Source organism: Wyeomyia smithii, chromosome 3 (assembly GCF_029784165.1).
Source record: "Wyeomyia smithii strain HCP4-BCI-WySm-NY-G18 chromosome 3, ASM2978416v1, whole genome shotgun sequence".
Taxonomy (NCBI): Eukaryota; Metazoa; Arthropoda; class Insecta; order Diptera; family Culicidae; genus Wyeomyia; species Wyeomyia smithii.
In genome coordinates, this window is record NC_073696.1 from 232971953 (window position 1) to 232996070 (window position 24118).

Consider the following 24118-nt stretch of genomic DNA (forward strand, 5'->3'; position numbering starts at 1 on the left):
TTCTAAACTTTCGTTTGTGCAGTCAACACAGCTTAATAGGATCAGTCGGAATATTACCTCCATGTTTTAACTGGTTCAACGGTTGGAATACAAACTTTTACGAACAGAATCAGCATTGTGTTTTGTCGCATTTCTACCGTCTAACGCCTGAATATTCTACAAACTCTGTGAGCCTAAAACAAGAAATTATGAATTAATTTTTCAAAACAATGAAAACTAAAACTTACCACCGTTTATCGCAACTGATTGTCTTAGGCTGAGATCGACGTTTCCTTCAATTGGACTGAACGTTTTCGATGAAACCTAAACAACTAATGGCGACATTGAATGGAAGATGGTAGTAGATTACATCATACAGCTTGATGTTTGCCTAGAAAATTTTCGCTTTTCGTATGAATAGTGCAAATACTTGATATTCGTCTAATATAGATGGAATAATTGAAAGTTGAACACAAGAAAACGGTGTTGTTAAAGTAAAATGATCCGTTTCATTTTTAATGGCTCACTACTTTGGATTTCATGCTTACAATAAGTACTGTTTTAGCCTGACATTGCTCGTAATATGCTCGTATTCAAATACGGCCCAAATCCTTCTACTTCTTCTTAACTTTAGGAAAACGGCTAAAGTTACGACAGTTTCATATTTCAGTCCCCAGTGAGTAGCTTGCACATCAATCGAAGTACTTTATTTTGCAGTCTCTGCCAATCGAACACGGTATACAGTTCTCGTCCAAAAATCTATCCGAAAACAACCCTATAGTACGTTTCATCATCAATTACGACGCAATCGTATTTCGTCAGCCCTTTCTTGTAGAGTTTCCAGGAAGTTTTTCGCCTCCATATCTTGTTTCACGTTACGGTCAGTGTTTGCGATGTTTGCGAGGCTCCTACGATGACAATCTCGATTTACGTTGTAAAAGAGATTCGTAAAGCAAAATTTGTTTAGTTCGTACTTATGAAGTAAATTTAGTTAATTTTGCTCTTGTTACGTTTGTTTCTTCTTACAGGTCGTACCATCATCCTTACATTGGTGTCAAAGAATAGCTTTTAGGTTTTATTATTCAATTCGCCTTACATGCTAAACAAATCTCTATACACTATACAATGACTGCTTATTCTTGGATGTAGTTTGTGTTACTTGTGTGTGTTTTATTTTCACAACTTCATATTTCCTTTTCTTCATTGCATTTAAGTTTTTTTTTTGGAAAAGACCAACACTATCGTTATTTTTTCGGCTCGCCACAATTTTCTTGCCGCTGCTTGTTCTAAGATCACTTGAGTGGTTATTATTTATTAGTTTGCCTTTTCCGTTCAAAACGGCGGAAATGTTTTTCATCCAGAAATTCACACTTCCTTGCTTCGCTCGGATAGCAGTCCGTACAACGGTTTGCCATCACCTCTAAGGTATGCTTTACAATAATCTACACATGTGTCCCCCCACGCGGAAGCACAAGACGCGAACTCTATTCTCGCAGGCAATTACTACCAACTTTTGTACACGACAGCTTGTCAATCAATAGTTCTCTTTGCTTGCAAAATAGTTATTCTGGTTAGCTAGCATTAGCTTCTTGGGGAACAAATTCTAATAAACTAAAACCTACCGACAAAAAACAGTTCTCAACTAGCTAAACAATCGGCTAGGCATCTCATACTCTTGTCGCTATATAAAAGTTTGCCTTTTGCTTCAAAATAACAGCTATCGATATTTTTTTTTTTTGTTTTATTGTAGTTCAAAACTAGTATACCAAGTGACGACTGGGCCTGTCTAATCCGGGCGATAGATGGGCGTCTTCGGTATAAACTCTATCAACAGGACGTACTCCATCATCGAGTTGGAATCGCACTGCTGCTTGCTGAGCCTCCAGTGCAAGCCAAGCTTATGATACAAATGACTATTCTCCCACTCGAGCAGTTTGTTTAGTGTGTGCTGAGTCTACGAGTGAGAAGAAAATGAAAATGTTACAAAAATTACATACAAACAACCAATCCGACGCAGGTTACCTACCCTCTTACTTAAACATATCACAGGCCATAGGGAACATCCGAGTGTGCAGCAGCAGCACACGCAGCCGCAAAACAGCCACTTCACGTTGACTGGAAGCGTCTTCTTGAGGACCGCGTTAATACGCAAGATGGTCGCCTTGAATTCTTCGGGAGCGACGCGCGACACCAGACCGGCTGGAAATTGCACGTTGAACCGATTGCTGAGGCCAAAACTGTGGAAGAAAGTTTAATATCGAGGGTTAGTCGTTGCGTAGTACTAAAAAATAAGAATGAATGATTTTAACATTCAGTAACATTCTTTAACATTGAAATAAATAACGCGATAACAACGCGAAAACAATGCATGTTTAATTTATGACAACAAGGAAACCGAAAAGAACCCCAAAAGTTTTGAAACGTGCCTTTTCTTTTAAAATTTCTTCTTCAGTAATGACTTTTCGAAATGCTTTGTTTATTAAAAACCAAAAAAAATCATTAGTATACAGCTATTTGTTTTTTAAAGAAAAAGTGCAAGTGTGTATTTTTAAACAAACCTATTTTTGATTCAAACACAACATACCCAAACCGGTATATAATACTATTTTTATCCGTACTTATACGATGGAAATTGGTACTGATTTACCGAATATTAAACCAGCAGTTGAATAATGCAAGTACACCGTCTGTATCCACGTTGTTGGGTAAACTTCAAATTAAAATTCCGAAGAGAGCGAAAACACAAAATATCCTACCGAAATTATGCATCTGCAAATCTGAATTGCCAAAATGCCCCATAACCGCGGGCCTCAGCTATTACATCAAAAAATGGAATGACGATGGCTGAATTCCGATTCGGTCCGCACCTCACGGAAACGTTGAAAGCAAGGGCAGTAAAATTGTGCAAATCAAACTCGCTCCAAAAAGCACACGAAATTGGGTGGTGAGAGGGGGCCTAGAGGTTGGCATGGGGATATTTACAGGGAAGAGATGGTCAGAAGATCCAATACAAAGGCTCTCCCTTTCAACGGCGTGTTCCAACCAACTGAACGCTAGGAGGCCTGTGCGGCAAAACAAAACAAATTCCGTTTCTATTCACCCAGCAGTGCACCAAGAAAAATAAAAACCCGCTTTCATCGCATGAAACATTTACGGTCAAGGTGAACGTTGCAAAACTATAAACTTGAAAATTGCAGTGCTTTCCTATTACGGTAGAAAAATCGTGTCACCGCCGGTGAGAAAATTAATATTCCAATGAAGGTGATTCTCCCCTTCTGCTGGCCTCGCCTGCCATCCGCTTTTTGAGCTATGTGCATTGAAATGTAGGGCTTCTAGCTAAGCTCCGTCGAAAAAAATTACCTTTTTTGTCAGGTCTCTGCGGTGTGCTTTTGCTTTCATGTCTCCTCGTCGCTCTGGTCTTGGCTTTCCTACACCAGGGGCTGAACAAAAACGCTTATGTAAGGCTGGCCACATGCATTAGCACCCGACCCGATCCGATCTGACTCGACACTGCTACACTTTATCAACACCAGAGGTTATATTCTAATGCGAATACACCAACAGTGGATCTTCCGAGGGCGTATCCATGTTCGATAAAACTAGCGGTTGTTTTATTGCCGTTGATTATCGGCTTTTAGTGGTCAGCTTTTATGTGACCGAAGGGGTATTGAAACTGCGGCGAAAGGATTTAACGTTGTGCAGGTAATATGAGTAGAGTGGAGAGGTTAACTACTTTCTTAAAGCATATTATTTAAGGTCATTTGGTAAGACCAGCGCAAGGAAGATCGCGTAGTTGATGGTCGACAAGTAAATAAAATCGAAGACTTTTTTAGATTTGAATAGCGAAGGAAGAATTCCGGATTCGAATTTCAACAGCAGTAATTTTTGAAAAATTCTAAAAGAAGATATCTAGATATCCCAAAAATATTTTTTTTTGTATGCAATTAACCGGGCATCCCAAAATTATTTAGGGTAATTGACGGCTTCGTCTAGTTGCATGTTTTATCAAACAGTTCATTTGCTATCATAAAAAAATTTGAAACTGGAATTAAGAAACCATAACCAGAAACAAATTGTAGAAAAGCGTCAGCAGTCAGAAATTTTGAAAATAGAATTTTGAGGTTGCAAGAATCGACAAGAAAAAAATTAAAAAAAAAGAGAATAAGATCTATTCATCCTAAACATGTTTATTTTGCATTTTAGCTATATTTGCGGGTCATTGAAAAAAAAAACGAAAAAACAACCCACAGGAAATTACGAAAAAAATAGCTTTGATGGAATTAAAAAAGCCAATTTCCTAGAAGTCATGTATAGATCACATTTGTTCAGGGGCGACTCGTCCATAGTGCATTGCACACGAGGGCGCCAGGCAAAAAATATATTTCAGACGCAAATTTATATCAACATTTTATTGGTTTTCAGTTTCACTTTCAAATAGTAACGACTAGAATGACTTGCGCGATTACGCGGACATGATTGTGATTTCTTCCTCAGATTGCGATTTTCAGAATTTGTAGTTGAACAGGCAGATTCAAAAGCCACGAGTCGCCCCTGCATTTGTTTAAGGTAAAACGGTATAGACCATCGCCTGGTGACGTCACGCACCTGAGTTTGACAGCTACGGGTAACTTTGTTTACCTTCGGGTGATGCAGTTTTGTTCTCGATTATAGCAGACCATTTCAATTAATTGTGACCAAAATGCCCTTTAATTGTTGTGCGTGAGATGCCAGTACATTAAGAACAATTATAAATTAAGCAGCATTTTCACTAGGCACACGATTGCTCCACCGGAAAAAAAACACAAAGTCCAAAATGTAAACAAAGTTACCACTAACTGTCAGAAAAGTGAGGTTAAAGAGATTCGGTGAGATGGTCTATAGGAGCCAGAAATGGCCTACTCCGATTTTTCAAAGACACAAGACTCGGAAAAAAGGAAAGCACTGCCTGTGACAACCCCAGCAAACATGAGGATATGTTTCTACAGTAGCTACAGTCCTAAAAAAAAATCGATGTTGAAAAAGTCAAGGTGCTCAGCCCTAAATTGATAGATAATGTTATTTATAGTATTTTTGTAGAACATTCGACTTTCTAGAAAAAAAGTTTTCAGGTTGCAAACGTGATTTTTGAAATATGACTTTTTCAAGCTACAAAACCACTCTTTTGCATTTTTTTTTTTCCAATTCTGTTCGATTCCCACATTTTTCCATGTATTTTTTTTTGTGGGGTTGTTTTTGAATGTTTTGCATGCTTTAGTTCAACATCGCATTCAATTATTTGACTCACAGAGCCCATTGAACATCGCAGAAAAGTGGATTTTTCTCATAATTTTTTAGATAAAACCCTTCAAACACAAATAAAAAATTTTTTTCAGATCAAGAACTGAAATTTTTAGATCTTTGATATCTCATCGGAGCCTGAGATGTTGGCGTTTTTACATGTGATGGAACACTAAGCACTTTCACAAAAATGCCACTAAAGCTCAATATCTCTATTGCACAGTGTTTTATTTTGCCGTTTTTATGCGATTAATTGAATAATGATTCAAATGTTGATAATAGCCATAAAATATGTTCGAAGAAGTTTCAGGATATTCAAAAATGCATCTTTTAATGTAGAAATATGAGTGATCAATCCACCAATGCACATTGGGAAAAAACGGACCCAAATTCCCACTAAATTAAAGCCGCTGAGCTGGCAGCCTGAAATATAGCATTTCTTATGTAAAATTGGTCAATAAATCGATTGGTGATAGTTTCATCCTATGCAGAGCACAGGAAAAGGCCTATATTCCAAGAAAAACGCGCAAATAGGGTGAAAGTGGCAAAATAGACCATTTTCCGTACCCTGCACAAAATGAAACCATCACCAATCGATTTATTGACCAATTTCACATAATAAATGCTATATTTCAGGTTGTTAGTCCAGCGGCGATTATTTAGTGGAAATGTGGGTTCCGGTTTTTCCACTAAAAAATAGCCACTAGACTGGCAACCTGAAATGTAGCATTTCTTATGTAAAATTGTCAAAAAATCGATTGGTGATAGTTTCATTTCGTGCAGAGCACGGAAAATGGTCTATTTTGCCCCTTTTCACTCTATTTTTGTGTATTTATGGGAATATATGCCTTTTCCCGTGCTCTGCACAAGATGAAACTATCACCAATCGATTTTTTGACCAATTTTACATAAGAAATGCTATATTTCAGGTTGCCAGCTCAGCGGCATTGATTTAGCGGGAATTTGGGTCTGTTTTCCCAGTGTGCAATGAGTGAGATAAAAGAATTATTATTATTATTCATAAATCACGTTTGGGCAACCTGAGAACAATTTTTTAAAAAGTCGAAATGTTCTATAAAAATACTAAAAATAACATTTTCTCTCAATTTAGGGCTGAGCACTTTTTATACATCGACTTTTTTTGGGACACTCTATTCTACAGGCGATATATTGCGTTTTCTTCAAGTCTTGTGCCTTTGAAAATTCGAAGTCGGCAATTTCTGATAATAACCAGAAATGGCCGACTCGTTTCACCTAAACAAATGTGATCTATGCTTGACTTTTAGAAAATTGACTGAATTTTTTTTTAAACCAAGAAAATTTACATGATTTCCTGGAGCTTATTTTTCTTTTTTCAATGACCTGGAAATTTAGCGTTTCACCTAAAGTCTCATCAACGCCGATATGCAACTTCAAACAATGACAAAAACAATGAACAATTCGGTTCTTTTCAAAAGCATGCTAAGTTACTTGATTAGATACAGGTGCTTATTACGGGAGTCACTTCACGGTAAAATCAGAGTGAAGTGAATAAAGTCCTATTACGGGACTCACGTAAGTGAGAAAAACATCGCAAAGTGACATCTTTCGTGGAATCTGGGTTATTATGAGTGTCATATCAGTGAAGTGAGAACGGAAAAAGCGACGTTTCGCGTGGAATTATTTCACGACCATTTTGAATGGTGAAATGATTCCACGAAGATGCCATAAGTCTTAAAGTTGATTGATTTGTGATCTAATGGTATATATTGGATTTATTCTTCAGTAACGAAACGAATCCGAATTTGATCCAAGCCTTAAAGCGGTAAAATTTTCATTTTTTTGCCCGATGAAAAAAATGCAAACTAGTTCAGGAAATTTTCGATACCGAGAAAACATTTTTTTTATGCCGAATGTCTTAGAAATGCAGAACACGTCAAGATCTGGTGTTATCTAAAAAAACGACTTTCTGGGACTTAGAGATTTTTGAGCTGGGAAAGAATCTCATTTCACTTGTCCTACTCTCAATTTCACTTCACTGTCAATCTCACCCCACGAAGGTGTTTTTGTCACCTCACTTGAGGTGGAATCGGGAATAGGTCTAAAAAAGTGAAGTGAGCGTGAGAGTGAAATATATTTCACCGTGAAGTGATTCCCGTAATAAGCACCACAGTCTATATACCCTCAAAGTCTCATAAGATTCGAAGTGGATGTTGCTAACCACCAAGCGAGTTTGCGCCAAATCCACTTGAAGTGAGAGTAAGGCGAACATAAAACAACCGCTAATAAACTAATGAAAATTCACACCTTACTGAAACTTTATAGGGTATCGAACGTCTTCGGCAGTGGTTTTCTTCGGCGGTCTTATGAGATATATGTGTTAACAGGTAGAACTCAAAAATCAACTGACATGGATTCCTGAGATTTATTAACTACTAGCAAAATTACCTGCTCAGTGATTTTAAATTTGCTTTCAAATAATAATAAAACGATGCTTATATAATAAAAGCTTACTCACACTGTCATATTTCCTGCTCCCCGTATGACAATCGGATCCGGCACCATCTGAACGTGGGCCTCCTCGAGATCTTCCGATTCAGCCAATTCCTGCTCCTCGTAGATCGCATCGAAATCTGCCATTTTTTTCTGTGCTCGCCTTCAATAATTATATCACTAGCCCGAAGATCTTCGGACGGTTCGGGTTTTTCACTTTGTTCTGATTTTCGCGCAATTGAATTGAGTTATGCGTGCGAGTACGAATGCGATAGGCTTCAGCTGGTTTTACCTTCTCCGGTGACTGCGAGCTCCTCGCAGAGTAACCAGCAGTAGTTACTTGTTTGTGCCACCTCCTCCGATGGTAGCGGCCGCTGACGTCTGCTGTTTCTCGATCCCGCTAGTACCCCAGTACACAAAAGCTGATGAGACATTTACGACGACGGAAAAGGGAGAAAGGAAAACATTTCCCTTCCTCGAACGGTGCCCTGTCTTCCCTTCTTATCTCTAGCACTCTCTGTTGGTTGCTACAGTTTGTGTACTTTGTACACTCTTACCACCCCCACCCGCACTCACTCACGCACCTTTGTTTCTGTATCCTTGAACTCGGACCGTGGATCTCACTATTTTAAAGACGGGTGGATTATGGATTCATTCACCTTCAATAGAAAAATCCCATTTTGAACAATTACTTGGCCACTTGCGGCACTACACTTCACACTGCTGCTTTCAGCCAATAACGTTTGCCTGCTGTTTGCTTTTAATTCGATCGCTACGTCACTTATGACAATCACGTAAGTGTTATAGATGCGTTATGTCGTATTTCGTCACACACGTCCACGGATTTCTTCGTCGGTAAATCTAGCTGCAACAAACGGAAGGAAAAGTACGTATGAGGAAACAAAACACAATCCTTTACATAAAATCACAAACTATCCCTCTATCTCGTACCCCCCCGGCGCAGGAAAACAGGCTATCCAATCGAAGCAACCAATTTCACTGCACTGCACGGAGTTGAAGCGAAGCAGATGATGATGATGATGATACCGTGCTGGATCGAAATCCGTACACCTAAGCACATGATAATCTTCGACGGTGAATATAAAATCAATAAATCACATATTGCTTCAAACTGACATGTTTACTTAGAGGTCTACTTATATTTTATCACTATTTTCAAGCAAAATGATCAAAATCAGAAGAATCGGAAGGATCATGTTTAAACAGAACATGTTTTGAATCGAAATCCGTACACAGTTTTTTGTCTGAATCAAAACCCGTACACTTTTGAATCGAAATCCGCACACACGCGATATAAACTGGATCAAAGTCCATACAACAATAAATCGAAATCCGTATAGATATAGAAGTACAAAAATGAACATCTTTTATTTATAATTTATCTTTAAATTTACGAATAAATATATTTTGAGGATCAATTGGTTCCTAAAGTTTCACACGGTTTTTTAATTTTTTATATCAGCTGAAATAGTGCAATTTTTGTAGCGTTTCGTTGTGGCACCCCTTATTGTAGTAGCAGGAACGCCGGAACCTCTCTAAGCTTCCCGGTACGACTTTCTCTTGCGCATTTCAGTCACAGCTTCTTCGAAATTGAATGCCGTATATTTATACTTGTTTTCTTCCAAAATATGCTGCAAACAAGACGAAAGTTCAACAATATATGCATTATACACACGCTGTACGGATTTCGATTCAAGCAATTAACAAGAATCAAAATCCGTACGGCACAGTTTTTGTTGAATAAATACAATTTACACTATTTACCAGACAATATACAGCTCGAAAATGACAAAGACTTACCTTTTCCATCAATTTCAAAAAGATTCACAAAGTAAAACACTTATATCCCACTTGAAAATCGTTTTTATCTGAAGAACGTTTCCTTAGTGAATTCTCTAACGATACAACGAAATGACAACTGAAACCGATACACGATTGATTTTTCATTTTTAATATTTTTATTTCATGGCCTACTGGCGCATAGTTTGATTTAACAGGAGGCCAACAGCTCAACAAATATGTGCATGTAACTATCATATGAATTTTCATTTTTATAATGCTTAAAACTGAAGAAAAGCATTAAGGTGTACGGATTTCGATACTGTACGGGTTTCGGTCCACCACTTGTACAAATATACCATATGATAGTAGAAGCTAGTTTCATCAACGACAACCACGACGACGACGGTCTATAATCGGGGAACGACCACCACTAGACTAGCGCCAATTGCCGACATCAACAAACAAACTCATCGCTCAGCCAGCTGCTGCTGGTGGCCCTGAGAACGGTTTTTCTTTTGTGCTTACAGAGTTGCTAGATTTCATGGTCGCTCTTGCAACCGTATACAATAGTGCACTGAAGAGAGGAAACTTGAACCATCGTCGATGTGGCCTGTTGTTTATGTTGCACAGTCCATGTAGGACGGCTATAGACTTCCGATATCTCGATCCATTGTGAAATTTGCGATTAGTTTCCTCTTGGTATTTTTCGCTTACATAATTCCAGTATGCTATTAAATGCTATTAAACGATTTCATGCTCGTGGAAATAAGGATGGAATTTTTTCATGCAATTGGCTTGTTTAGCTACTCACGGTTTTCTGTTTTTTATATATTAGATAAAACAGTGTAATTTTTTTAAATTTTTTATCATTATCTTTCGATTCTTGAATGAAAAATAAAAATCGCTACAATGACAGTTGGTATATGGACGAACTGTCCATAGATATTTCGAGCAGTTTCAATTCGTGATTTAAAAATTGAATGAGAAGGATAGAAAATTTTTGAAAACCGTGTTTCGCTCAGAACATGCAGCTCTTTCAGATGACATATAAAACTGATATATCTAAACAACCCAATTGAGTTTTTTTCCACTTTTGATCGGAAAAATGGTATGAAGTTTCACACTCAGATCCATAAAGATCACACGAACCATACTCGGCACATAGTCAATAGTACCTATATGATAATTGAGTTTACAAGGCCTAATCAATATCCAACTGGTCGGCGTGCGACCAGACCGAGCCAAGCGCCAAACACATTGTTTTGAGTAATTAGCATTTGAAGTTTGACCACCCATAAATTAATCGTGTTTGAACTTATCATCAATTCAATGCTAACACGTAATGAATAAGGCTTAATGAATGTCCTGTTATCATAAATACACAAAAAATAGCAATAATTGATAAAATATTTGGTTTTTATTTTTGACACCTATGCACTCAGTTCACTCTGGTCGAACAAAAATTTTAAAAATGATCTATAACATATCAACTTGACTATTAAACAAGCTAATTTTTCTCAATAGTCAAACGTAATACATAGATATCAATGCTGCATTATCTCTCAGTCCAATCTGTATTAAAAATTATACAGCTGATAGACAAGCAAAGCTTCATTTCTATTGCTCTATTTCCTGGTGCCAAAGCGCACCAAGTGCTAAGTGTTAAGATAGTATCAATATGAAATGCTCTGGTATTTTGAAGCGGGTATCGTCTAATTTTATTGATTTACCGTATATTAACCCAGTCCTGACGTTTGTTACAAGAAAAAATTTAATGTTATTTGAAAAATATCAAATGAAAATAAAATGCACTTGATTCGGTCTGGCTCAACAAGATCTTGAAAAAAAATGATGTGCTCATTGAAACGAAATTCGGCTCTACGAAAACAACCTGGCTGTTTATTCATCTAATTCTGATGACAGTCGTATTAACAAGCTGTTCGAAGCGGAGAAATCAGTTGCTGGTTGAAATAAATCGCAAAGTTCGCTTTTAAATCACAAACAATCACTTTATTTAGATGCCATGTCTGTGTTTACGGTTCACTTTGGTCGAACGCAATTTTGTTCTTTTCACAAACTGCTACAGAGATTTTTTATTATAACACGCCTATGAACTGTTCAAATGATTTCAATCTTTAATGGAACATAGATTATCAGTTTGCACATCCACTGGTGCTAATAACTCAATTTTAAAGAAATGGCGCTTGGCTCGTTCTGGTCGCACGCCGACCAACTAATGTATTGATGTTTGGCTTAGGTCAAAAAAGATCAATCTGTTGCTTTGAATTTGATTAAGAGTTAATCTTCATTGGATTAACTAGATGTTACCAATAAGAGAAATATCAGCAGAGTTTGGAAGCTATTACATAATTGTAAAAGCACTCGTGAAAACGGACTCTGTAACATTTAGGCTACGGCCCACTATTATAATAAAACATTTGGTAAACAGTGGGGACCAAAAGCGAAAGTGATATATTGGATTTATTCGGTTAATGTGAGACCCAGAACTATTTTTGTTTCACTGGTCTGGTGACCAACAACAAATGAGAAAGATGCTCAAGATAAGTTGGAAAAACTTCAACGGCTAGCCACTATCCCAACAACTGGTGCAATGAGAAGAATACACATACTAAGGCATTAGAAGCTTTCCTTTATATGCTTCCACTGCATTAATTTGTACAATTATAAACCGAAAAGAATGCGTTAAGATCAAACAATCTTTTAAGCTTATTGAAGGGAACCTAATAGGCCATCTAAATGTTCCAAACGCTATAAACAATCGAGTGGGAGCAGGGGTCACTGACTCAAGAATAAATCTATAAATTCCGAGGGGCGAATGACCAACTGTCTTCCAAGCTGGAACTATGTGTTTGCATCATGTCCGACAGTCAAGCAGCTTTCAGTGCTTTGAAATCCGCGACATGCACATCACAACTAATTTGTGAGTGTGCTCAATCACTTCACACACTAGTTGTAATAGTCATTTAACATTTTATTGGGTACCTGATCACTGTGGGATCTATTAAAGCGAAAGAACCGATGAGCTTACAAGACTTGAATCGTCTCATCAGTTCATAGGAACAGAACTCTTCTGTGGTTTATTTGCTTTTTCACTCAGAATGAAGCTGAAATCATTGGAGTTTTCGAATGTGGAGTCTAGCTGGACTTGGTAGGCAGTCGAAATTGTTTATCACACCGACTCACAAAAAACTAGAACTTTCGAAGAAAGATCTAAGCACATATACTGAACTAATAACAAGGCATTTTCCGAGCCGTTATCACTTGAAAATTATGAAAAGACTACAAAATGATACATGTCGCAGAAATCATGCAAGGTAAACTGCCTTAGGGATTGTATGGAATGGTGACGTGGGTGGGGCTAAACACTGTTATTAGAGGGATTTTTAGTTACAAAGGGTACAGGACTTACGTATTTTTATTTACAGCCTTCCCCTAAAATCTTTTGACGTGGAACTACGTCTTTATTTTCTATACCAGGGCACATTATGTAAAATTGGAAATAGAACCGGCAAATGCTCCGTCAGATTTCAAACGGTAATAACAGTATAACCACATAATGGATAACAATAACCAATATGTTATTGGATAGAAAAAATATTGGACAATTCCGTAATACACTAGTTATCATTATTATTTACTTACTCTACGCTAAAAATTGATAAAAAGCTTCAATAGAAAACTTCACGCGAACAATGAACCAATCACATGCGAGACCGAGAGACACCAACCATTCCCTATGATATTCTCTGTAACGATACATATTTCGTACCTTAACAAATAATATACGTATATTACCTGTCTTCGTGTTACACTAAATTTAATTGCTGGTAAATAAAAAAAAATTATTGAGAAAAAAACAGAAAAGAATCTTTTCAAACTCTACCTTCGCTGTAATTGTTCATTGCTACGACATTTCCTGGAACTTATATTGTTAATTTTGTTAAGCATACCTTCTAATGTTTCCCAATTAGTAAGCCTATGTAACGTCTTCGAAATTATTTTCAAAGTCAGATTCATGATGATAACGTAAGTATTGTTTGATTTGAGAGGTTACTACAGGCACAATTTCGCCATGTGTTTTCGATTTTTTTTATTCAAGTGCTGTTAGATATATTTTGAGGGAAAGATGAGAATAAAAATTGCGTAAGTCACTTAAAACGAATTGATTCTGCCTGCGGACTCTGTAACCTTTGTAGCGAAAAAATTGTTCACTATAGTGTTTAGTCCCACGTTACCATTTCATACAATCCCAAGGGCCGTATACCTTGTAGTATTTTAAAAATATATATTGAACAACACTCAAAAGAGATTCGTTTACACTTGGCGATATTGTACCTGCACGTATCGTTGTTGTTGAGTGAGCACCAATCAAAATTAATCCTATTTCCTCCAAAATTAAATTAAACCAAATCACTCAAATCCATTACGTTGTCATAATGAGTAATATTGTCCTATTTAACGCTGATTAAATCAGATTTATTATATGAATCCTACTCTGAAAATAATATCGAAGCCGTTACATAGGCTCACTAATAGAGAAACACTAGAAGACATGTCAAACAAAATATCAACAAGTTGCGGCAAAGAATCATAGCAATTACAATTACGACGGCCGTGAAGTTTGAAAAGGTTATATCATTGTAAAGATGAAAGTTTAAAACAAATCATCTAACAATGTTAAGATAAAAAAAAAGATTCTGGTAAATTTTTCTTTTATTAATTTGCATTTTCAAGAATTCACTCTTTTGATATTGTACCGGTCACGATTGTTTAGTGAACACTGACAACACTGGTCAACACAAATTTGCTCTGAGCTCAAACTGAAAAAAAAAAATGAATTATAGCTTTTCAACCATTCTTGTGAATTTTGGTGCCCCTAGCCATTATCACTTTGTCAGAGACTTGAATAAGTTTTCCCGTACGCAATCATAGAAGCACCCGGCTAGCAATTACTCTACGGCAGTTTGACGCACTTCTACAGTGGCTAGAAGCTCCAAGTGTCACATGAATTATTCGAAAGCTATAATCTTTCTAGAGCAACTATTTTGAGCTTTAGGGCATTTTTTGTTTTGCTTTTGTCGACCAATGCGATAAAGGAAAATAAAAATAACTTATAACCGTCAATTTTTTAATTGTTGTTGATTATTTATGGTTTCTAGAAGGTTTTTCGATAATTTTAATAAATTGGAATTATCTTCAAGAGATGAACCGTCAGTCACCATCAGCAGCAGTATTGTAGTTTTTCCTTGATTGCACACGAATAGAAGTCGTGTACCGCTGCTATGATAGACGACTAGAGACAAGCGGCGCTTTAGCCAGCATGTTTTTTTTCAAGACATCAGCTTTTATTAGGCTCTAACACCAGGTTAACAAATTGTTTAAGAAAGAGTGCTGTTTCAAACGTTTGAAAATCCTTTACCTTCGAGACATTGAATAAGTCTAAGTTCATGAAAGCAAACATCAATTGACCTGTTGGGACAAGGAGACTCTGTCATTATTCTTTTGATTCTGAGATAGAGTATGTCACAGTAAATGGTTGGTGGCTATTCATGTCGTCTGTGCTATCTATATTTTTTATCAGTTTTTACCGCTGAGCAATGAAATAATAATGATAACTAGCGTAATACAAAATTGTCCAACGTTTTATTTATCCAATCCATCATCATGTGATTATACTGTTATTACCGTTTGAAATCTAACCGAACATTTGCCAGGTTTATTTTCAATGTTACATAATATACCTCAGTGTAGAAAACAAAGATGTAGTCCGACGTTGAAAAAAAAGTGAGATGTCAATTTCCCTAAAATATAAATTTTCCTGGTGTTCCTGATTTGCGCGGACATTACCTTTTTTAAACGTTTATTATGATTAACAGCTGGTATATTGTAGAACCAAAGCTATCATATGAATTATCAATGAAATATTCTCAGCGATTCAGATCAAATGAAACATAAAAAACTCTGCAAAACCGCGTGCTTATTTTTTTGGGATCGAAGTTCATGTACGATCTGGGCCAATAACTTAGTTCATTCTGAAAAATAAAACAATTAAATACGATTTTCCTTTGGCAGTACTGGAAGACTGTTTACAAATGCATAATTCGAAAGTAAAGATGAGATTGCTGCAATGTTTGTGGATTAAGAAAAAATCCTAACTATATGTGATTAACATTACGCTTCGGATAATTCAAAATATCAATTATTTCACTAGCAGCACTGCTCACATTCAAAACAGAACGGATATAACAATTTGTCACATTAAACAATCTGTTCATGAAAACCTTCGTTCTTTTTCTCTTTTCGGTTTTCCTTTTTTTTACCATCAAACCCAGTAGAAAACAAAAATGCAAAATCACGGCCAATTTCGGCATTCCTCTACCCTCTTTGTACTGAACGGATGGGGTGCTTTTTAAAACTGACCGCCCGGTAGTTAAACCCTATAATTAAAGTTATCCGACACGGGTTCCTTTGTTTCGTCACTGGAGTCTAGCAAGAAGCAAGAACCCGCTCGGTATATATCTTCAGCCAGTGTTTTTGTAATGCGTATGTATGAGTATGCCGTCATCTCCGCTGCAGAACACAAAGCGATGCGGTTCCCGGAGTTTTTGAATGCGATTACATACATGTACCACTCTCTCTCTCTCTCTCTTACTGACTAATGACGACGTTGTCCATGGTCGATTATTACGAAAATATTTATTTTATTGCAAGCCACACAAGCTGTGTAATGGCTCAGCTCGATCCGAAAAGCAAACCAAAAAAAAATTACTTCACCCAAACCAACAACACACACACGGTATATTCAATTTTGCTCTTCCATGCACACTACTTTCGTAATCACTTTTAGTTTTGTTTTCTACTCTTGCTTTGCTCTTGCCAAATCCACCAAATCCCTCGAACGTCTGCGATGCGAAATTGCTACGGGCCGTAATCCGTATTCCGTGTCGATGGATGCAGAAAAGCGTTGAAAACGGCTGAAACGCAACAGAGGAACACAGCTTCAAAGCGCATACACTGCTAACCAGAGAGGATTTTGGTAAATTTTGCACACTATTATAGGTAATTCCACTTCACTTCTACAGGCCCCACAAAGCTTCGCAACAGATTAGTACAATCATTCAAATTCGCTGATCATCTCAAACGTAGATATTACTAATCGCAAATAGTTTTTTTTTTTGAAAACTGAAACAATTGCCACCCAAATAGTTATGAAGTAAAAACTGACCACGAAAACGTTATTCGCTGACGACGAGAAGAAAATCACGATGACCCTCGCGCTCTGCTCCACACTAGTACGCACTCTACGAACGAACATCGACGACGACTCCTGCTTACGATCTTGGTCGGGTCTCTGACTGATGTGTGATGGCGAACGAAACAAAAAACATCGCAACTTGCTGTCAACAGTGTCATTACAAATATACTGCTTTTCGAGGTTAGAAAATAGGGTTACCAGTTGTACTGATTGGATTGCAGAATGTATACTTTGAGAATCCTACAAACCCTAAATATGCCAGTTATTTTGAATTTAGCCAGATTGCGGTTTGTTTGCCTTACAAATAAACACCACTCCGAATTCCGCACGAAGCTTTGCATCGTTTTACTGTATACATTAAGAATTTAACCAAAAAAATGACCTTTGGTCACACAAAATGACCGTCAAAACATTACCAGACTTTTTAACATTGGTTCTTTCGAACGGATACATGTTTCTTGAATATGACTTGATTGATTATATAAATCATTATTCCAGGAGTAAACACAAATACTTCTCGCATTATATTCAGGTCGTATCTTTAAGAACCAAAAAAGTAGAAGGGTGGTATCCAAGACACGACCGCATAGTTGACGTAGGACCATAATATGTAGTTCTATATTTTCTTTTGAGGCTCTGTTTGATTTCAGCTCGTTTTACTTATGGCATGGTTCGATTTTGGCACACATGTGCCGAAAACGAGCGATTATGTTTAATCACATTTGTTTTTAGTTTTCTAGAATTTTTTTTAACCAATTTAAGCTCAACATCCTCCAGAAGAAAAGTATTTAAGTTCTTTATGTTGCCGAAGCGGATGACCGGAATTGTGAAAACGGTTCCTGAGAAATGACCGGAACATGTTCCGGTAATATGATGATCATTTTCAAAGCAGTACTTTGCCTCTAATTACTCGGGTGGTGATATCAAGTATTTAGGTCGTCAGCCTAATTTAATCAAGCGACACCTTAAACGACTTAAAACTTAAACTAGTTTATTGGTGGTCATATCTACTGTTGATGTCGTTGTTCGGGAAATTTTTGAAGAAATTACACCACCGGTTTTGAAGCAGCTTTAATGCAGCTCAAACTGCAAGTTTTAATATTCAAATTAGTTCAAATCACTTCATTAACCGTATTTACTTACAATTTGATAGTTTTTTTCTTCACCTCTTGACACGATTGCAATGAGGATTTTTAAATAATTAATTGTCAATGTTCCGACACGAGGTATTCTAGTCACGACGTTCGTCTACTCTTCTAGTCACTAGTTTAAGGAACTTTTATGTATTTATTGTGTCTTGTCTTCAGTATTTTATAACCTAAGTATAAGCAGTGTAATTTTAATTCATTTAAAATATAATTTTCATCAATTACCACATACCAAATGTAACCAATTTCAAGTAGCATTCAATAATTAGCAAAGCACTATCTGTGACTACCGTTTTCTATTAATTTAAGTATTATTTTAATCTTATTTCACGGTAAATATAGGCAAATTAAAAAATATTCTATCCGACACGTTTCTGCTTTTTGATCGCTATTGTTTTTGATGTAAACACCCAACGACGACGCTGCTATTGTAGACCGGCGTCGCATAGATCTAGCTTCTATCACTTGTCACTCCATATCACTTTAATCGTGAGTACAGTAGATGCTCGGTAGGTTAACACACCCCAGCCCGTAACTCCGGTACCCTTCCTTCAAGAGTTCCGGATTTACCACGAACCTCCAGCACTGCAAGATTGGCTACGCCACGGCGAAATATGCCACTCATTGTACGAACATCTGCCTGCCGAACTCTGCCATCCGATCCTACGATTACTTTTCCGACTATTCCTCTAACCCAACTTTTACGGCTCTGTCCATCCACAACGAAAACCAAATCTCCCTCCTTCAACGACCTACGTTCAGCAAACCACTTGGTGCGCTTGTTGATTGTCGGTAAATACTCTTTATACCAACGCCGCCACATCTGGTCCGCCAAACATTGCGAACGTTTGTATAGGTCGCGCATTGCTTCACCGTAGTCTGTTGACTTATCCACATGACCATCGACTGGCTTGAACATACCTCGAAGGAAATGGTTCGGTGTTATCGCTTCGAAGTCCGCTGAATCTTGGGGAACATAGGTTAACGGTCGAGTGTTCACCATGTCTTCCGCTTCGGCCAAAGTAGTCAGCAATACTTCATCCGTCAGTCGGCTTCCGTCATCCAGTACTTTCATCACTTCTTTAACCGAACGAACCATCCTCTCCCAAATACCTCCCATGTGTGGAGTACCAGGAGGATTAAAATTCCATTTGAGTTGGCTACTAACTACTGAATCGGCACATTCCAAATTAATCCTTTTCACCCACGAAATCAGCTCCTTACTGGATCCTTTGAAATTTGTCCCGTTGTCGGAGAAGATTTCGTCTGGAGTCCCGCGTTTACAAATGAATCGTCGAATGGCCATCAAGCAAGCTTGCGTCGACATTGCATGCACCACCTCTAGATGCACTGCGCGGATAGCCAAGCATGTGAACAGTGCTATCCACCGCTTTTCTCTTTTGCGACCCACGATAACCTCCACTGGCCCTAGATAGTCGATACCAACAGCACTTAATGGCCGGCACTGAATTCGCTGAACCGGAAGGGGTCCCATCATCGGAATTTCTGCATAACAACGGTTCACCTTGCACCAGATGCAGTCAGACGCGACTTTCCAGATTTCAGTTCGCAGATTTGGAACATAGAACTCCTGCCGAAGCTCATTGAAGACCGTTTCCCGGTTCGCATGGCCAAACTTTTCGTGGTAATGTTGTATTAATCGCTTAGTTACTGCATGCCCTTTCGGTAGAATAATGGGAAACTTCGTGTTGAAAGATATTGTCTTCGAATTTGCCATCCTGCCGTCCATCCTAAGCACACCGTTCTCGTCAACGATCGGAGTAAGTTTATACAATAAGCTCCGTTTTCCGATCTGCATTGGTTTCCGGTTCTTTTTCGATAAGTCGTTTCCCAAAAGCGTTACTACCTCATCTGGAAATGCCTCTAGTTGTGCCTGCCTCCATAAAATTAATTCGGCCTTCAGGAACTCGTCTTGCTGTAATGGTTGTAGCGTTCCTTTATGGTTCGACTTTAACAACTTCTTCAGCTTTTCAGTTGCCTGCAGCGTACGTATTGGAAGTCCCTTCACTTTGCGACGGAGATTGTCAATGAACCTAATGACACACGCACCGATTCGCAATAGTTTACGCCAGCACCACGTCACTTCCACGTCGATTACGGACTCAGAAAGTTCCTTTATTTCGTGGTGTAACAGGCATGCTTTCATTTCGACTTTCGTATTAGATTGCGGCAGTTTCTCTGTTGGCCAGTTTTCTGCCGATTGATACAGGAAACTTGGACCATTAAACCACTCTGCATCGGAAATCAACGGTGGTCCTTTGCCCCATTTTGTCAGCGTATCTGCGATATTGAGCCTAGACGGAATCCAGCGCCAGTCAGTTAATGAGGTTGTCTCCAAAATCTCCCCAATTCTGAAGGCGACGAATTGTTGATATTTTCGCTGATCTGACCGCAGCCAACTCATAACGGTTTGAGAATCCGTCCAGAAAAAGCGACGATTGATGGGAATCGAATGAGTAGCTTCGACAGTTTGTAGCATTCTTGCCCCAAGGACGGCTCCTCTCAGTTCCAACCGGGGAATGGACTGCAGTTTAAGAGGAGCTACTTTAGATCTGGACATTACCAACGAGCATTTAACTTGAACGCCAACTGTTGCACGAAAATACGCTACGCAACCATAAGCGTTGATGCTGGCATCGGTGAATATGTGTAGCTCAAGACTGTCGATTTCCGAAGAGGGCGTTTCGCTGAAGTATGGTCGCGAAATACGAATCTGCTCCACAAGCGGCAACAGCTCTATCCACTTCTTCCATTTAACCAAACTCTCGTCGTCAATATCCTGGTCCCATTCGCAGCCAGTACGCCACAAATCCTGTATCAGCATCTTTCCATGCACAGTAAAACATGAAAGAAGTCCCAGTGGATCAAAAAAACCCATGACACAACTCAGGACGATGCGCTTGGTCGGGATCCTGCGGCCCTGCAAATAATCTTGCATATCTTTACGGTGCTCGGTCGAAAAGGATAAAACGTCTTGAGTTGTATTCCAAATGATACCAAACACCCGCTCATTTCCCGTTTCTTTGTCCTGGTTAAAATGTATTGTTTGGACGGCTCTCGTTTCCCCAAGACTGCTGAGAACTACTCCTGAGTTAGAAACCCAGTTTCGCATTTCAAATCCCCCTTTGGAATGGATGAGTTTTACCTGCTCTGCGCGCTGAACCGTTTCTTCGATGGTATCCACACTGTCGAAGTAGTCATCGACATAATGTTTCTCAACGATTGCTGCAGCGGCTTCCGGATATTGCGCTGCAAATTCCATCGCGTTTTTGTTCTTGACGAACTGGGCCGAACAAGGAGAACTCTTTGATCCGAAAATTCCTACGTCCATCACGTAGATACTAGGTTCGTCCTTGGTGCTTCGGCGAAACAAAAACCGTTACACCCTTCTGTCCGCCAAACGAATCAGCATCTGATGGTACATTTCGCGGATATCACCTCTAATAGCGATTGGTCGTTCCCGGAACTGACAGAACACCGCAAGAATGGACACAAGAAGATCAGGACCCGTGAGGAGTAGAGAGTTTAGAGATATACCTCTTACGCTAGCTGCTGCATCACACACAATACGAACTTTTCCGGGCTTTTTGGGATTGACAACGACGTTGAGTGGAAGATACCATGCTTTGCCTGGTTTGGTTTCAGCCAGTTTTTCAGCGGTCGCAAGGTGCGCGTAGCCCTTTTGCTGGTACTGCTCAATCTGATTGCATACGTTCTCGAACAGAGCGGGATCCTGCAGAAGACGTTGCTCTAAACATTTCATCCTCTTGAGAGCCATCGGATAACTGTCTGGAAGCTCAGCATCTTCGTCATCCCATATCAACCCCGTTTCAAACCGAACCCCAACCCTTCTACTGGTCCTTTCCATAATTTCGCGGGCTCTACGATTCTCGTCCGATTCTGGTAGCTTCACGGCCACGGAATTCTCTAGAGAATAATGACTTTTTAGCAAATCGTGAAGGTCTTGATTGCTGACTGCGTCGTGATACCCTAGATACGCCCCTGAATTCGATGGTTGCAACTGATTTGAACCGTAAACCGCCCAGCCCAACTTGGAACATACCGCTATGGGTTCCTCGAGCTCACCAATCCTTGTTTCAATCGGCGCTAAAAGATGCAGGTTATTCAGGCCGATTAACAAACCTGGACTTTGATATTTGTACGATGCTATTGGAAGTCCCCGAAGATTTTTCATAGGGCTGATTACCTCGGAAGCATCGAACGATTGCTTTGGAAGCAACAGCTCTACGACTGTTCTGACTGCGCTGAGTTGATGTTTCTCCGTACTTCCTCGTCTGGATATCAGCAAGCTCATACGCCGTGATTCTTTCTCAACGCGCATGATGTCGGCCGTCCATTTGATAGTCAGTTTTTTCTTCGTACCTTGAGCACCGAATTGCTCGACTAAAACATTTTCGATGAGGGTTACAGACGCACCTTCATCCAGGAACGCCAAGGTGTCAACTGACCTTTCACCGCAATATAACGTCACAGGGAGCATACGGAAGAGAATGGTTGTGGTACTCCGAAAGTGTGCGTTGATTGCCACGGACTCGGTGATGGTATGAAGAAGAGGATTGTGTCGCTCTCTGCAATTGTCAATGTTGCAACGAATTTTGAACTTGCACGGAGCGTTACCCTGATCGTTCAAGCAAATAAAACAGAGTTTTCCCTTTTCGACCAGCTTCAGACGGTCCGACTGAGACATCGCTTTGAAATCTTGGCAAAATCTGAGACGGTGATCAGTCCTTTTGCACGCTCTGCATGGTTTGGGATGATTCCCACTGGGTCCTGCGTTTGACTTTTCCTCTGCGCTGTGATTATAAACGTTTGCTCCCTTTTCCTTCTGTTTGCTTTTTCCCGTATACTCATGAGTCATCGGTTTCGTTTCCGATCTGAACTCCATCTTCACGTTGGCTTCGCAAGCTTCTGCGACGATTTTCGATACAAAGTCGGTGAAAGTACGAAGATTCACTTTCTTCTTTTGGTTTTTAAAACGGACCCATTCACGTTTGTCGTAAGCCGGGAGTTTATCGACCTGGATAAGAATAGGATTGATCAGATGTTGCTTCATATTCGCTGCCTCTAGATGGTCGCACAGCTGCTCTACAGCATTACCAAACGGAACATACGTTCCCAATTTGTCTGCCCTCGGGGCTTCTAAACGCCGTACCTTGTCAAGGTTGCATTGCAGTAGCTGTTCCGGGCGCCCATACAGCTGGCGAAGTTTGTTGACGACTTTTGGCACTGATTTTGGGAACAGCAACTGTCCCCGAACGCTTTCCAAAGCTGACCCCTTTAAGCTATCTTGAAGCCTAACAAGATTTTCCACATCCGTGAAACCACAAGCCTCATTCGAAGCTTTGTAACACCCAATAAAAAGCGACCATTCTTCCGGTTTTCCGGAAAATACGGGAAGTTTTTTACTTATTCCATTCCGAGCTGCCAGTTGTGCTTTAGAAGGAGCACGCCCCTGTCCATGCTGTGTCTTCGGCTTTTCTGACTTAAACTGCTTCTTGAGCTTATTCTTCTTTCTCCTATCAGTTTTTTTTTCTTCACTATCTTCCTCCAAAGAGGAATCGCTAACAGAGCTCTCTGATTCATCTTCGCTCTCGACGTAGCTTTTTGTTTCACTATACGTCTCTCCTGATTCATCTCTATCTTCATCTTCCTCTGTATCTTTTTCTCCATCCTCAAAATCTCCTTTTTCATTTTTTGATTTCTTCTGGCTGAGTATTTCTGGATTTTTCAGCGGAGTATCTACTTTCGGCACGTCTTTCGAGATTCCTTGTACAGGTGTATTTGCTTGTGTAACAGCTTTCAGATTTGAAACGTCGTGTTCATCTTTATCCATTTGGTCCTGGTACAGCCTTCGCAATTTCCTCAATCGATCCAAATGTTCCTTCTTTTCGCACAACGCTTTCTGCAGTAATTGTTCTTCCTATTGCAGTTCAATGGCACGAAAGTCTTTTTCCATCTGCATTCGCTGCTCCTGAAGGCTTCGTTCTTTTTCAATCCGTTTTTCCCTCAGAATTCGCTCATTTTTTATCTCCAATTCCATCCTTTTGCGTTCCCTGTCTAACGCTTTTAATTCCAGTTCCAAAGATGAATCTGATTTTCCGTTGGGTTTTTTGCTCGACTT

At 39.1% G+C, this 24118-nt stretch overlaps 3 protein-coding genes and 1 long non-coding RNA gene across 9 annotated transcripts; 1 reads left to right on the forward strand and 3 right to left on the reverse strand.

The window, feature by feature from the left end:
* Positions 1 to 1033: 1033 nt before the first annotated feature.
* Positions 1034 to 16918, reverse strand: LOC129729433 (cysteine-rich hydrophobic domain-containing protein 2). Of its 6 annotated transcripts, none has more exons than XM_055687992.1 (4): positions 16778 to 16918; positions 7754 to 8593; positions 2006 to 2216; positions 1034 to 1933 (listed from the first exon to the last, which is right to left on the reverse strand). In XM_055687992.1, exons 2-4 carry the CDS (start codon positions 7873 to 7875, stop codon positions 1766 to 1768), a joined length of 501 nt encoding a protein of 166 aa, XP_055543967.1. In that variant the 5' UTR covers positions 7876 to 8593; positions 16778 to 16918; the 3' UTR covers positions 1034 to 1765. The 6 variants fall into 6 exon arrangements, with proteins under 6 accessions (XP_055543967.1, XP_055543971.1, XP_055543972.1 ...); XM_055687996.1 differs by having other exon boundaries at positions 7754 to 8589; positions 16778 to 16901; XM_055687997.1 differs by lacking the exon at positions 16778 to 16918 and adding an exon at positions 16394 to 16539.
* Positions 8487 to 9185, forward strand: LOC129729435 (uncharacterized). Its single transcript, XR_008728672.1, has 2 exons — positions 8487 to 8614; positions 8693 to 9185. It is a non-coding gene; the product is annotated as an uncharacterized LOC129729435 (long non-coding RNA).
* A 1551-nt stretch (positions 16919 to 18469) lies between the features above and the next one.
* LOC129729108 (uncharacterized) lies at positions 18470 to 21307 on the reverse strand. Its single transcript, XM_055687591.1, has one exon. It carries the CDS (start codon positions 21305 to 21307, stop codon positions 18470 to 18472), a length of 2838 nt encoding a protein of 945 aa, XP_055543566.1.
* A 48-nt stretch (positions 21308 to 21355) lies between these two features.
* On the reverse strand, positions 21356 to 23830 carry LOC129729109 (uncharacterized). The gene has a single exon (XM_055687592.1). The coding sequence runs from the start codon at positions 23828 to 23830 to the stop codon at positions 21356 to 21358; it is 2475 nt and encodes an 824-aa protein (XP_055543567.1).
* Between the last annotated feature and the right edge of the window lie 288 nt (positions 23831 to 24118).